General features: G+C 41.5%; 1 protein-coding gene across 2 annotated transcripts in view; it reads left to right on the top strand.

Annotated features, from left to right (window-relative positions):
- The first annotated feature begins 2,619 nt into the window (after window positions 1-2,619).
- LOC104357627 (multidrug resistance-associated protein 1) overlaps window positions 2,620-15,501 on the top strand; it is a 55,280-nt gene continuing 42,398 nt past the window's right edge. Inside the window, exon 1 of one of the 2 annotated variants that reach the window (XM_032983661.2) lies at window positions 2,620-2,787. In XM_032983661.2, coding sequence (XP_032839552.2) covers window positions 2,740-2,787 — 48 coding nt within the window. In that variant the 5' untranslated portion in view covers window positions 2,620-2,739. The remainder of the gene's footprint in view (window positions 2,788-15,501) is intronic. The other variant, XM_042798933.1, reaches the window with a different exon arrangement.

Here is a 15,501-nt window from a genome sequence, read left to right as displayed (position 1 = left end):
AGTGAGTCAGCAGCAGTGGGTGCCTCTGTCTATCCTAAGTCTGCTGCCCAGATCCCTAGTGCAACTGGTGATGAGCGACTGCTTACCTTTACAATGCATGGTGTTCTCACAGTCAAAACATTTTTCTCTGCATCCTTCCAAATTTCTCCATGCTGATGTGGGTCACTATTCTACTACACCCAATTTCCAGTTGATAAATTGTTGCTGTTTTCCACCTGTATTTCCTATCCAGCTTTAAATTGTATCCTACAAAGCAAAGTTTAGGCTCCAAAATAGAACTTTGGGTTTGTTTTTTCTGATTGAAAGGAAATGCCTTTAAAAATAAGATTGCTGTTTCTATTTTATGTATTAATCTGTGTTTTGAAAGATGTTGTTATAACAGTGGTTTGTGAAATCCACATTTGGTGACTTTCTGGTAGTCTGAGGTCTTGGATCTGTATCTCTGCAGGTTTGGGCCTGTGTCGGTTCTGTTTTTTCTCCTCCATGATGAATATTTCTTTGTTGCTGTTGCTTAGAGTTTTTAAGGGAAGGAGATGTAATTAATTGGAAGGGAAATAATTTGAGGTGCAGATCCAAGTATCTTTATTTGGATTTATTTATAATGAGAAACATCATTAACCTGGTGCATGACCATTGGTACAGGGACAGATTGAGGCTGAAAACCAAATCATTGTATTGAAGTAATTGGCAGGTTTGAATTGTGAGAGTGTAACTTAAGTTTTGTTAGTCTTTTAGCATACAATAGTATCTGGAGAAAAACACGTGTGGATAAAAATGTATTTTTCCTGACACTCCTCACTTCATGCTAATTTACTGTCGTCTTGTTTGGGACAATCCCTGCATACGATCTCTAGATCCTAAATAACTTTCTGCTGTATCATTTAAACTATAAGTTTATATTCTATTATTGCACACAGTATATGTATAAAAGTGTCAGCTCTTAGAAGCTGTATTAATATATTTATATTTTTTTCTGGTTTACTACTTTATTAATAATGCTGTTGAAAAAGAAAAGCTCTTCCAACTTAACTGTGGGATAGCTTTTATTCATTGTCAGAGCTATTATTATTTATATGTGCTGTAGAGCAACCAGGAGAAAAAACATTCCTTACAGCTGCGGGGCAGTAGGATAACAGATGTTGGAGACTGTGGTGTAACTTTTTCAACAGGAGTCATACAGTGATCATCAAGACATCAAAAAACAACCTACCAAGGTATCTGATACCATTTTAAGATGAGTGTAGAGAGTGCACAAAACAGGACAGAAATATTCTTAATACAAATAAGGGGAATAAGACTTCAACATTTAGCTGTTGTCTTGCAAATTTAACATGGTATGAACTAAGGTATGGGTTAAGCTGTCACAAACTTGTATAGTTTCTGACACCCGATTTGTTTGGTTTGATCTTTCTGTGACGACTGTGCTCTGTTTGTCAAGGCATACCTGACCTCGGTGTGTGCTGAACTCTACTGCTGCTCCTCGACACGACACCCTGGGAGTGCGAGAGAGCCGGCGGGACAGACCAGAAGTGCTGCAGTCGGATGGGCAGCCTGGCCATGGCCGGCCACCAGCACAGCTCTGAAACTGCAGTGAGGATGTGCAGGTAAGTAAAAAAAGCAATCGGTGATAAGGTTTTTGTATGTGTGATGCTTGCTTTTTAGTTATATGTTAGATAAATGTAACCTGTCTCTCTTCTAACAACTTTGTCTGTTCCCGTTACTGCTCTGGATGCAAAAGAACATTTTAAATTGAAGTTATTTATGTAACTTGTGTGATTAAAGCTTTCAGATGTTACTGGAGGGCAGCTTGCAACCACCAAGCTCTTCCCTGCAGCCTGTGATGCCATTCCTACATATGTGCCATCCGTACTCCAGCTGGTCTATTCTGGTGCGTTGGTCAGCAGAGCATGGGTGCTGTCTGTGGGTTTAACCGATGCATTTTAAATACAGTGTTTGGAGTGCATTGTGAGACACAACAAAATGCAACTGCAGGGGCTGTGCCGTTATTTAAACTAGCCCGTATTTTGGTGCAGACTTGGTTGTGGGTGATGTTATTTTGGTTCAGTCCATGATCGTCAACTTGAACTAGTTCAGGGCTCTGAAACCAGTTTAACTGGTTCGCGTTGAAAAGTGGAGTATTTGAAGGTGAGCCTCGGCTTTCACTGCGACCTTCCCGAGGGACGGTGCCGTGGCCCCGTCGCGCAGGGCCCGGGTGCCGGCAGGGCACTACCGGGCCTCCCCGCAGGCGCTGCGTGGGGTCCCCGTGCGGAGGGGCCGGAGCAGCGTCCCGGAGAGGGGAGTGGCGCGGTGCCCGCCGGTGGCTGTGCTCGGGCCCGGCGGGCTGCTGAGGGCAGCCGACACGGGCAGGCGGCGAGGCGCGGCCACGCCTGCGCCCTGGTGAGGCTGAGGGGGAGGCGCGGGGGATTTGTGTTGAACAAAGGCTCTGGCCGAGCTCGCAGCCTCCTGGGCCCGTCCTCCTGCGCCGAGCCGGGGTGCGCCCCTCCCGCGGCGCTGCCGCCGGGCCGGGCCGCGCGCCGCCGCCTGCTCCCGCCCCCGCCGAGGCGGGGCGGCGCCGCCGGGCTCGGCATCCCCGTGACCGCGGAGCCAATCAGGGCGCCGCGCTGGCGCTGCCGGCCCGTCTCCGCCCGCCGCCGCCCGGGTGCGGAGAGGCGCGGAGAGGTGCGGAGAGGGGGAAGCGCAGGGCTGCCGCGGGAGCCCGCGGTCGCCTCGCCGCGCCCCATGGGGATCGAGAGCTTCTGCAGCGCGGACGCCTCCGAGCTCCTCTGGGTGAGCGGCGGGGCGGGTGCTGCTCGGCGGCGGCCGGTATTGGGCTCCGAGGGATGGCGGGGAGCCGGGTGGGACGAGGGATGGTCGGGGGCCGCGCCCGGCGGCGGGAGCCTCCCGTGCCGGCGCTCCTCCGTGGGTAGAGCGCGGGGGGCTGCGACGCGCCGCGGCCGTGCGCCAGCCCCGCCGGCCGCCGCGGCGTGCGGGCAGGAGCACCGGCGCGGAGCGGCCGCGGGCTGGGCGGAGGGACTGGGCCGTGGACGGCGCTCGCTGGTCTCCGGCTCAGTGCGAGGTCCCCGCGCCTGGGTCGCAGAGCGGGAGCTGGCGTGCCTCGTGTGCGGGGCTTCCGGCAGGGCAGTGCTGGCGGGGGGACGGGACCGGTGAGTGAGAGCTTGCTGGGGAGACTGGAAACGAGTTCCCCGGCGACCGCAGCCTCCTTTGCCTGCTGCCTTTGGCCGCTCGTCCGCGTTACTCAGGGCTGTGCGGGTAAGATCAGTAACGGTGACTGACCGCTGCCATCGTACTGAGGAGTGGTGAGCTCTCCTGTGAAGGAGGCGAAAGATAAGCTTTCTGCAGGCGTGTTTTCATAGCAGTGTATCTACTCTTCCTTAATGGAGAGTGGTGAGCTCAGCCTGCAGTGGGTAAACTGAAAACCAGTTATGCACAGGTGAGTGATGTAGAAACGTTGCAGTGTGGGTCTTGCTCAGCTGAGCCGTGGGGTTCCTCTGCACAGGCGCGGGCGGCGGTGAGGCCCCTGGGTGGGCAGGAGGGTGGTGAAAATCCTTCTGAGGAGGAAACAGGTTGTATGGAGAAGGAGGTTGTTTGGAGGAGAGCAAGCTGGAAGTTAAGAAAGAAGAAAGTGGGATGAGAGCTAGTGAAGGCAGTGTAGGGGTAAGAGGAAAACGTGGATTTTCTTAGGCTGTTGAAAGAACTTTTAATGTATTCATCAGATGTTTTCCAAGTAGTATTGAGCTAATGAACTGCCTTACTAGTAAAAAAAAAATAAAATTGGATGTCTCAACAAATGCCATTGTACTATTTGTCTCAAGAACCATTAAGATATTACTTAGTAGATATATTTAAAATCATTAAGGTTTTAAGACACTTTGCTCTTCCAGCTGATCAAAAGTGACTCTGTTAGTCTGCTTTTACATTGCTTATGTTCATCTCTTTTCAGGTAATTTTCAGATTTTTCAGAACTGGCTAAATTATGAGTTGTCATGAAACATATTTTTTATCCTCTCCTAGAATGAGACATTTTATTTGAAGAGCCTTAGAGAAAACATGTTTCAGAATTCAGTTTATGGAAAAACTGATTTGAGAGAGTAGTAGTTTTGTGACAAGGAGCTGCCAGTTCTTTGAACTGTGGAATTGAAACACTGAGTTTCAGAAGCAAGATCTGAACTTAGGATGTTGGAAACAACTAGTTCTAACTATAGGATTTCTGTTGGCAGATTCTTTTATTATGGAAACAGTTACAATTCTTGTATATACTACAGCCATTTCTGATATTTGTGGTGTGTCATAAGTACTCCATACGGTTTTTTTTCACTAGTTGCATTGGTTCCCAAGAATATAGATGGTTTTGTGATTTGTCATCCTTCTTCAAATCATGTGGAATCAGCCTTTCATTTCTTCCAGCTAAAGATCCTGTGGGTGTGGTTGGTTGATTTTTGGATTGTTCTCATCCTGAAAAAGAACTGTTGTGAATTGCAGTTGGTGTAAGATGTGTCTGGAAAAATATTCTTCCTGACTGAACTTGTCCTCATAAACAACACTCTATCTAGTTTGTTGTTGTCTTGTTCCCAGTAGTGGAGAGGATAGTAATGCTGGTTTTGTTGCTTGTGAATACTCTGGCTGCTTTATTTTCTGGTACTACCATTGTTGCTACTGTTTGAAGTTGATGTTATAATGGATTTTCAGAAAATGCCTATGTATATTGCATGTTTTACTGAGGTTCTGGGTATTACCTGTGTGTGTGAGACTGTCCTTGGCTTGTGGACTGCACTCTTCTGCTCCCCAGGGCTGGGTGGTTGCTGGATACCCGGTGGCACACGGTACTGCATTCTTGTGGTGAACTACATGGCTGCATCAGCTGTTTTGGTTGGTGCTGAAGCCTTGCTAGTGAAGCAGTGGAATTTCCTACCACTGGCAAACTCAGCTTCAAGGAAGAGAGGTATTTTCTGTAAAGGGTGGTGCTGAGTTGGGGCAACTCAGTTTTAAATTGTGGGGAAGACTTTTCAGGCTGAAAGGAGCTATTCGACCGTTAAAGACTGTATGCTAATCTTATTAAGCTTTGCTGGCCAGGATTTTTCTTGTTTGCACACCCAAGGAATGTTATTGTTGAAAGTTCTTGTCTGAGAATGAAACAGATTGGTTTTATTTAATACTTACTTGGAAAGGTCATCAGCCCAAGCAAGTTTACTATCATCTTTGTCACTCTTTCTCCCACACCCCCTTCCGCCCTTTAACCTATCTCTGTGACCCCCTCAGCATATTAACTTCACTGCAATCAGATTTGCTTACAGAACTTAACTGTTTCTTGCTTCCTTTGAACCAGACTCCCTTTTTGGAAGAGTACTGTTTCATCCTTGTTTTCTCTAGCATTACTGAGTATCTCAGAAGGAGTATCTCATCCAAAATATAAAGAAAGGTACAGCTGTGTAAGATAAAATTACTAATAGCTGTTGATGACTAAAAGCTTTAAAAGAATATGATGGGCTGGGATAACGTTTTGTGCTACTTGCATTTTGGTTCAGAGACTTTAAAGGCCTGTTTAAACAGGAAAACTTTTCTGTGACCTGACGTGCTAAGATAGCTTTTCCAAGAGTATCACTAGTGTATGAATGTTACCTACTTCGCTTCAATACCAGTGTGTAAAAAAGAATAAGGTGGGGTGTGGAACTCTGTCATTCTAGGTAAGCAGAAGTGTCTGGGCAGCTGTAGAACTTACTGTACACTTTGGCCTGCTGATCTAGCTGTTTGGATATATGCACGAATGCAGGATCGGTGGTCTCAGTGCAGTTACATTTGGAGATAGTCTGCTGGTTTTCCTTTCTTTTGAATAAAGTTTTGGGGTAGCTTATGTTTTTCAGAGCCTGTAAACTATGCAGTATCACATTTAGAGAAGTCTTCTCATATTGCATATTGTTAAAGGAAGAGGTTAAGAGTTTTTGTGGCACTTTGAGTTTTCAAGGCTAACCTCCAATAGGGCTTATATGAAAAAAGAGATATGAATGAAAAAGTGAGTTCACACTAAGCAGTTCTTTACAGTCCTTCCCCAACTGCTTTGCCAGGTTTTACAGGAAGTAATTTTTTTACAAGTTTTATAGGAAATCATTCATTAGAAGATGCTTGCAAGTCATATAGAACCTGAAATTTTTGATATTCTTGCTTTTACTTAAGGAAGTGCGAAAGAAATGGCTTATATTTATATAAGCTCCTATCATGTCCTTCACAGGCAAAGACATAGTTCTTTTTAAAATTAATTTAGATAGAAGTTAACTCTAATTCTTTATCTCAGTGGAAACTTAGTGGAAATTTTTCCCACATTTTTTTAGTTGGACTTCTGGTGGTTGAGGAAGGATTGAAAGCAAGTAATTCCATTAATTTCTAGGAGAAAAAGCAAGTTTTCATCTCCTCTGTTTTGTTTTGAGTCCTGTAATGATTCAAACTGTCTGCCTGTGTAAACGCAGGCCTGTTGCTTTCCTGTTGGTGCAGAAAGCTGCTGTGGAGGCTCTTCTCTGCCAGTAGAGAAATTACATCCAAACGCTCTATGCTATGTTTAGCATTTCTTCATATGGAACCAAACTACAGGAGATGAGCAGAATGGTTGAGAAAATGTGAGGCAGAGCCCCGCAGACAAAATCCAGGGACCAGTTTGGTGGGATTGGGATGATTCCCTTGCTGTTGTGTAGAGTTCTGTCTGAGGTTTGCAGGTATGTTTTGTCTGCCTTAATAAATGTATTTTCTTGAGTGTTTGTCCAGAGACATGTTTTGTATGTAGGTTGACACTGTTATAACTAGGGGAGATCTACCAGCCTCTCTCAGATGGTTGCAGACATGTTAGGATCTTCTAAGATTATAATGTGTCTTGATAGGATTTTATGAAGAAAAAAATAATTCTTTAATTCATTATAATGGTTAGCTGACATTTGTGAAGTGATATTGTGTGATGTAAACAGCAGCTATGCTTATATTGTTTATGAGGACATTAGGACACTGATAGTTTTCCTGAAATAGACTTCTGAAAGAAAACCAGGCTTTTTATGTAAGGAGTAATTTCATGTTCTGAAGTTCTGTGGCTTATGCTTTCATGCATTAGAGAAGCAGCAGATTGGCACATATCTTGGAACCCTGCAGCTTTTTGCAGTGTAAAATATGTCTAGTGGTTTTTCAGTGTGTTTGTGGCAGAACTGGGAAGGGAGTTTGAGGTGCTGAGTGAGCTTGATAAAAGTTGTGAGTTTAGACTCTTCCTTGAACTGTACAGGTGTCAGGTTTATGAATGCATTTGTGACCAGAGTTTAAAAGACTGTGCAGATCAGAAAACTACCTACATTTGCTGACATAGGAGGGTCATATGTGGACAGCATTTGGAACAGAAGAGGAGCAGCAGCAGAGTGCTAAACAGAAAAATCTTTACACAAAATGGTGCCTTTATTATAACCAATTGCCTGATTCTCATGGCTTGGTGGTGATTGGGTTTTTCAGTGATGAAAGCCAAAGGCTTATTTGTCTGCTTTCTCTTGTTTAAACCTGTAAAACATTTTTGTTGGTTATGTGGATGAGGGTCTAAATTTACATAGAAAATAAGTTTAATTTCTAATATAAATTTATCTCGCTTGATTCAGGATAGATCAGTTCAGGGGGAATACAGGAAAATGAAGCCCAATATTCTGTTGTTGATGGGGATTTTCTTAACAGATGACCTGTCATTCTATAGCTATCAGTTCAAGGTTCTTCAGAAAAGTTAAATGAGGAAAAAAACCCAGCAAAATGCCTGAATAACGCGTGCTGTTCCATGCAATTACAATGCAGCTTACATTGATACGCTGTGCTATACTGGGACTAAGTGAAGGTTAACCTGGGTTGCACTGAAGTCATTCTGGGTCACATCTCTAAAAAGCCTACTGCTGGGTACTGACCTTTTGCTTACTTTTAATAGAGTCAGAATTCCATGCATTACTGTTTTCTCACTGTTTGCATCTGTGGTAGCTTCAGATACAGTTTATCCCAACTTCAGCTGTTATCTTAGTCCCTTTGTAAGATTATTACCCAGGTGTGTTCAGACTTCTCATGGTGGTTTGAACTCAGTACGGAGGCTGTTGCATTATTAAGCAAAAGTCCTTGTTCTGGTGCAAAAAGGAGATGAGAGCAGAAATTTTTTTCCTGTATCCTTTTAAATAACAGTGGTTTCAGTGAAAAACTTTACAGAAGAGTAAAAACCATCCTTTTGATTCTGAAACTGTGAATAGTAATTATTTTGTTGTCATGTGGCCAAGTATTGTCTCATGGTACTTGCAGATATGGCAGGGTACAGAAATGCTACCTCTGTAGAAAGAAGCTAAACATTTTAATTTTACAAGTGCTGATGTAATCTGTCATGTGTTTCCCTGACACAAAAAAATAGTCATAGTTAAGTGATTTTTAGCTTCTTGGATTACAAAGATCAGCTCTTGTAAATTCCACAGCTGCAGGTGCTCCTTTCTCTGGCAACTTGTTAGCACCAGCTTCTTATTTTAGGCTAAATGGAAACAAAGGCAAAATATGCTTTTTATTGTCATTTTACACAGTTTCTGCTGATGCAGTGCTGTCTATAAGAAAGGATTTAAACTCTGTTGTAAACATTAGGAAATACTGATGTTTGGGTTTGGGTTTTGGACAAGAAGGCTCAGACACCTGGTTTAAGTTCAGGACCAGGTATTGGAATGTAGAGCCTTTTTCTTGGCTGTGTTAACAGGTCAGATCTGCATTACGTAAGGAACTTAGTCTTGCTAAAACCGTTTCCAATAAAAAACATTATGAGAAATTAAGGGTATTTCTCTGTCAGTAGAAACACTCATATTTTCCTCTGTAAATCTTCTTTATATAATTGATTTAAAAAAATTAGGACACCTGCTTATTATGTGAATTTTTTTTTTCTTTTAAACATTTCCCCCTCTTGCTCTAACAATCTTGTCTCATGACAGCATTAAGAGACTATAAGAATAAAGCTTAGATTTCAGAATTACTTTGAAACAAAGGGAGAAGGGACATGGTCTTTCCCTCCATCTGAGGTCTTGATATGAACCTGATATTTTGGGAGTCTGGGCTAGAAGTCTTGCTTGTGAAAGATTTAAGGCTTTTTATTCAGACACAAGACTTACACTTCAAAGTCTTAATTGGAGACCTGTATTTTTCAAACTTTTGTTAAACTATTATTTGTTCCTTGCTTCCCTGACCTCTACTAGCATTTTAACGAATGAACTTCAGATTTAATAGCAGTAGTTTTATTCCATTCATGGTTTTATGAGGAGAAATGTTTTGTGTTCTCACTCTTTTGTGAACACCCTTATCCCACCCTGCACCCAAGACTTTCTTATCAAGTAAGAGAAGATCCTCAACTGCATGGTAGGCTTAGTTCTCCTGTAGTAATGAAAAAAACAAAACAAAACAACCAACAACAAACCAAAACAGAACCTCCGTGATTTCCATGAGAGTTGGAGATCTGAATCTAATTCATACATCCCAATGTGTTAATTACCATTAATGTTTCTTATTTCACCTTTGTGGCAGTAAAAGAACAAAAAGGCAGAAGCTTATTTATCGAATTGAGATGTTATTGGCTTGAAGAAATGTCTGATAAGTCCCGAAGTCTATTCCCAAACCAGCAGTCTGACACACTATGTTCATTTGTTCCACTACTTGTGGTAATTGGGTATAGGTCTCTGCAGGAGCATAATTTCATCATTTCATTTTGCAGAAATAGTTTTTAGAGTCTGTGGAGGTCTGGGAATGAGATCCAAGTATCTGGTTATGTGGCTTTTACTTTTTCGTAGAGACCTGGTTTTGTGTGTCCTAAAAATAAAAAATCACTCCTGGCTAGCTTTCATTAAGCACAGAAAGTAGCAGTTGGAAAAATATTAATTTAAAATGCTCATACAGATTTTACAATTTTCTTCTACTTCATATTTGCAGATTCCACCCTTAAATGATACAATAAACCAATAAACCATTAATTTCATGTAGGTAGTATAGGTCTTCAAAGGAATTGACAGTGTATTGGAAGCTTTATTTAAATGCAGCATCAGCTCACTTTATACACATTACAGCAAAGGTACCATTTTACTTGTACATTCTGCACTAACTTCAATTGCATGAAGAATTGTGACATTTTGTCCCAGGAGAGATCCATGCATTTTGGGTAACTTCCTGTTTATTAAGGAAAAAAGCTAGAGGAAATAAATGTCAACAAAGGTGAAAAGGTATGTTGATTCTTGTATATTATGCTACTTAATCTAGAATTGATTACAGAGCCATTGGATCTTGTAATGCAAGTAGCAATTTTTCCAAAATAATTTCAATGTAATATGCATAGTATTTTTAAGGGATTTATAAATGTAAATAGGAGGTTTGTGGTGGTGGTTTATAGTGTCATGTACCTCAGTTAGAGTCTTGTTTGCCACTGTTAAGGATGCTGTTACTGTCTGCTGCTTATTTCTGTGAATATTGCTGAGCAGACAGGAGAGCTGCAGGTGTGGGTGTTTTGCTGCTTTTTGTGGGAGTTCTGGAGTTTTTCTTGTATGAATCTGTTGCTTGTTTTATCAACCTGTCACCTCTTGTGTTTTAAGCCTGAACAGTAAGCACAACAGGGCAAATGTTATGCTGGTGAAGACTGTCTATGATTGTGTTTGTTATACGCTCTATTCTAAGTATGCTCTTAGAGAAATGGTGAGCTTCATTCAGCATATTTCATGATCTGACTCAAAAATGTGAATAGCAGAATAAAGATGCTGTATTTACAGTGTTTTGAGAACATTGTTTAAGTCTGTCTTTGGAATTTCTGAAGGTAAATTGAACAAAATTTACTTGGCAAGCTGAGTATCTTTGGAGAGCTCTTTTAAGTTCATCACTTGAAAACAGACTGTCTTCTAATTTACTGCAAAATCTCAATCACTTTGTATTTCTTTGTTTTCCTTAATTCCCAGCATGTTCAACAGGGTCTCTGTTTCTACTCTTGGTTTTGATGGAGAATGGTGGTGTCAGGGACTTCTAAAGCAAGGTCAGAGTTCCTTTAAAGCAGCCTTAAAGAGAGAGGTCCTTTTCTGCACCCCTTTTCCCCCGCATTGTCCATTGATGCTAGTATCTCTTCTGAGGCTGTAGGCTCAGCCAGATCAGGCAAATCTATCTGGGGAGAGGCAGACAGGAAATTTGCTGTCCTAGATAGTGTAAACTAAAGACCAAGGGCCTTGTGGCATCTGAGGGAGAACAGTTGAGTCAGCTCATGGGTTCATAGGTGCTACGCTGGGGAATGTTAAGTATGATATCTAGAGCAGCCAGATTGTGAGACTTCACATTTCAATGAGAAAGTGATGCTATTATAATGAAGTTGTCAGCAGCAATTACAGTCATAGTGTCTGAGAGAGCTAATTACTTGCGTTCTACTAAATGTAAGCATTGCATCAAACAAAAAAATGTCTTTTACTGCTAGGAAAATTAAGATTGAGAAACCATATCTTGGTATTACAAAGGAGGTGGCTCTTCTGTGGGTGATATCAAAGTAGTGGTTACACACTGATGTCAGTGTCAAACTCCATTTGTGTTTGTATTTGTTGACTGTGATATTAAGATTCCAGTGTGGCTTTGTGATTTGTATTTTTTTTTCATAGGAGTGTGGTAATGCTTAGAGTAATTATTCAGTCGCAGCTGGTTCATGCAGGTGGATTTAACAGTCTGGTTGGCAGCTTGCATCTCTAGCACACTTGCACACAGCAGGCATGAAACTGAGCAATTTTGGTCTTTCCATTTCTGCCAGTGAGAATTTTAAAATGTGCTGTGGGTCAAGCGGAATTATTGATGTGAGAACAGGCGGCCGCTGGCTGCTAACTTAACAGCCTTTCCTGCCTGTCCTCAGAGGAGGCATGCAGGAGGTATACAGCTTCCCTGTAGTCTTTCTTCCATCAGCAGAGACAGAATAATTGATCTTTTGTGTTGCAATTTTGTTTTACAGTTCTACTGCCAATGTTTTTATCTTGCCTGTTCCTGAGATTTTGGACAGGAATTAACATAGTTCTTTATTTTCCAAGGGTTTTATGCACTGTTAAATAAGTGGTTTACCTGTGAAAAGATTCACATGATTCTGGGTAACGCCAAGCATTTCTTGTGTTCTTCTTGGAGACAGGAGGTTTCACTTCAAATGTGAGGGGAAGCCTTTTTGTCCCATAAGAGAAAACATGCTATTGGGCATGAAAACTGTGGACTGGTATTTTTTTCAGCCACAGTACTGGTGATGGAAATGAAAACTGAGAAATAGGTCAGATACATTAAAAAATACCAGTTTGCTATTCTGGGAAACTTTAAAATTGTTCAGGGATTTTAAAAGGAAAAAAAACCCCAACCTGAAGCTGTTTAACATCTGAGATGTGGTACTTCTGGACTAGACTAAAACTAAGACAACAGCAGGTCTCTTTTCTCCCAACATCTGCTAAGAAAGGAGCATCACGCTGACTCTTCTCCTGTGGTCATATAGTTTATGCAATCCAATAGCTATAGACTTAACCCCTTATTTCCTCCTTCATGGGTGGAGTCTGCTAGTTTGTGTAGGCTTTCAGTGGATACTTGGATGTCTGTCATTTGATGTGCTCTTGCAAAGCAGAAGGGTTAGCTGATCAGTCAGAGTGAAAATTGTTATTAATTTTTGAGATGTGAAAATGGGGCAACTTAGTGCTTTAATAGGATTTGGTAAAATAGTGTTTCTAAAACTTGAGTCAGAAAAAATGTCATTAATTTGCTAATTAATGTTTGTAAAATACAGAAGTCAGGTTTAGTGAATGTTTCTGCATTGATCTGTAAAGAGTTTTGATTTGTGCTGCAGAAAGATAAAACTCTGAAACTGGATTTATATAAAGCAAATGGAGAAGCATGCACTTTCAACTGGCAGAACTAGTCTAGATTTGTGTAACTGACCATGGTGATTTGAATATGAATGCATATTGGTTTTGTGCTGAGTGTGACATGTCTTCCAGCCACAGCTGAACCTCATAAAGCTAGGGTATCCTAGTAGAACTTGGGGTATGCCTTTCTTCTGTAATGGATTGAGTTCTTGACTTTTTCCACTGAGGGCTTTAACATTTCAGTTCAGACAGGGAGCCTGCTTCTGATGTGACCTCCTGACAGTCCCCTGTCCTGCTTGTTGGTTCACTCAAGACTGGCCTGAGCACCTTTTGGACAGGCATTAACTGGGAAATGTGCTCCAGTGGCTGATGGTCAGTCTGGTCAATCTGCAGAGGAGCCTGCAACTCCACTTGTGTGAACCTGAGTGAAAAGCATCTTGTGAGGATGCTGGGTGCCCAGCAGCTAGCAGTGGGTCTACAGCTCTATTCCTGTCTGCGCTACTGCCTGGTGTAGTCATAGCCTGAGCAAGTTGTACCTGGGGAATCAGGAGGGAAAAATACCACCATTTCTGTCTTCATGCATGCTTTCCTTTTGTTATCTGAAATACATGTAAAACAGAAAGGGCTTCTGCACCTCACCTGTGTGTTAGCCCTTTTTCTTGTACAGAGAGTAGTGTATTTAAGCTAAGCAGACTCCTATTTGACATCAACAGCCTTTGGATCAAATCCTGGAAAAATATGAAAGGAGATACACTGACATTGCTGTAGCTGTTAAATTCTAGCAGTAATCTTACCCCAAACTGCCCATTTGTCTCAACTTTCTGTTCTTAACCATGAAGTGCCATTGCATCATACCGTCTTGCCTTTCATGCAGAAACACCTCCAGATAATTTGCAATTATGAAAGTCAAATGAAAGATTGCACATGTTTTTAGAATATCCTCCAGCCAATAATGCATAGCAGTCATGCATACAGCACTTCTTTTTTTTTATTTAGACACGTGGCAGTGACATAGGCATTACCTGCTCTGTCCTTTCTGGTAATTTCCTGATTCACTTTACAGGAACCATTTAAAAACACTGAAAAAAGATAGTAACTTTCTTAAGCAATGTGTGTGTCTCCAAAAATTTACTCAAAGTGTCACTGCTCATGTTTGTTTGTTGTAAAGCTGATTACATTCTGTCAATTTACTTGTATAATCACACATAACTGTCTTAATTTGTGAATTGTAAGCTGTTCTGCAGAGTCATGAGACTTTTCCTTGGTTGTTGTGCTGGAGCAGAGCAGCTGGGAATTAGAAAGCCAAAAGCATTTGTGTGATGACTAAACGTAAGGATGACTCAGCTGAAATTTCTGATGATGTTATGCAGTCAGGGGACTTAAGTGTGTGGCTTGCCCACAGTGTCTCACAGCCACTGCCTTGTCACGAACAACTTGCGTGACCCCTGTGCAGATACACTCAAACACAACTGGGCATTTTGATGCTCTACTAGTGTTAATTTATTTGAATTGGCAGTATTAAGTTCGGAGATAATTTTTTTTTTTTTTTAGCTGACATTAAAAATTGTATGAAGTGAGAAGGATTTTTAGAATATTGTGGGATTAGAGAAGAAAAATAACATCTGTGTGTCCTGTGCATACTGTCTGTTGTATCTGAGAAGGAAGGCCCAGAATCTGACAGAAATTGAGAGGGAAGTGGGGAAGGAAAATATTTTTGTTAATACATTGTCAAAAGAAGTTATTTAAAAAAAACAGCCAACCAAACAACAACAAAACAATTTAATGTGGAATGGTCAAATTTGAGGGGAAACCGGTTCTACGGTAAAATAATATCTGGTTAGCCTCCAGTTGAAATTTTTGCAAGTTATGTTTTCTGTTTCTCTTTAGATCTGTTTTCTTCTGTGTTTGAAACTGTTTAATCAGTGGAAGATGGGGACAAATAAGGATCAAACTGTGGCTATTCTGAGAAGTGAGATAAGTTTCCAGCTTTGATGTTGTAATAGAGGGGACAGGCACAACAGCTCCTTTTGGTTCTGTTTCTTTATCTATAAAATAATGGCACTTATTTCTGTAGAGAAGGATTACTGACTGCCACTATGTCCCAGTAGTGGTACTGGTGTTCTGTGCAGTTGTAAGTTTTGCAACTGTCTGAAAAAATGCTTTGCAATTGAAAATGACACTTCAGTTAGCAAGCCTTTGGGTGTGGGACTGCTACTCTTGGCTGCGTGGCTTTTAAACAGAAGCCTGTGAGCTATGCTTCAGCTGTGAAATATTGCAGTCCATTTGCAGCAGTGATATCTCTGTATTGCATCATTCTGTTGGAAAGTCAGAAATTTGCAGCACTCGAGAGGAAGTGTCCCTTGTCATAACTTTACAGCAAAGTCAGTAATTTTAAGGTAAAATTTCCTGCAAGAGATTTCCCTGACTCAATCATAAATATGGTATGAAAGTTCATTTTACTAAATAGCCTGTCATCATAAATAGTCCTTGTACCAGTAATGGAAATGGTGATCACATTTTTATTACTCTAAGTGTCAGTTTTCATTTTGATTGTATGTTGTTTTATCTTGTTTTCGAGACTTCTGTTGAAAAAAAATTGCATTATATTGATTTACGATTTCCTGTT

Source organism: Tyto alba, unplaced genomic scaffold, assembly GCF_018691265.1.
Source record: "Tyto alba isolate M040663 unplaced genomic scaffold, T.alba_DEE_v4.0 Super-Scaffold_28, whole genome shotgun sequence".
Lineage (NCBI taxonomy): Eukaryota > Metazoa > Chordata > Aves > Strigiformes > Tytonidae > Tyto > Tyto alba.
Note: the sequence above shows the minus strand (reverse complement) of the source record. Positions and strands in the feature narration are given on the sequence as shown.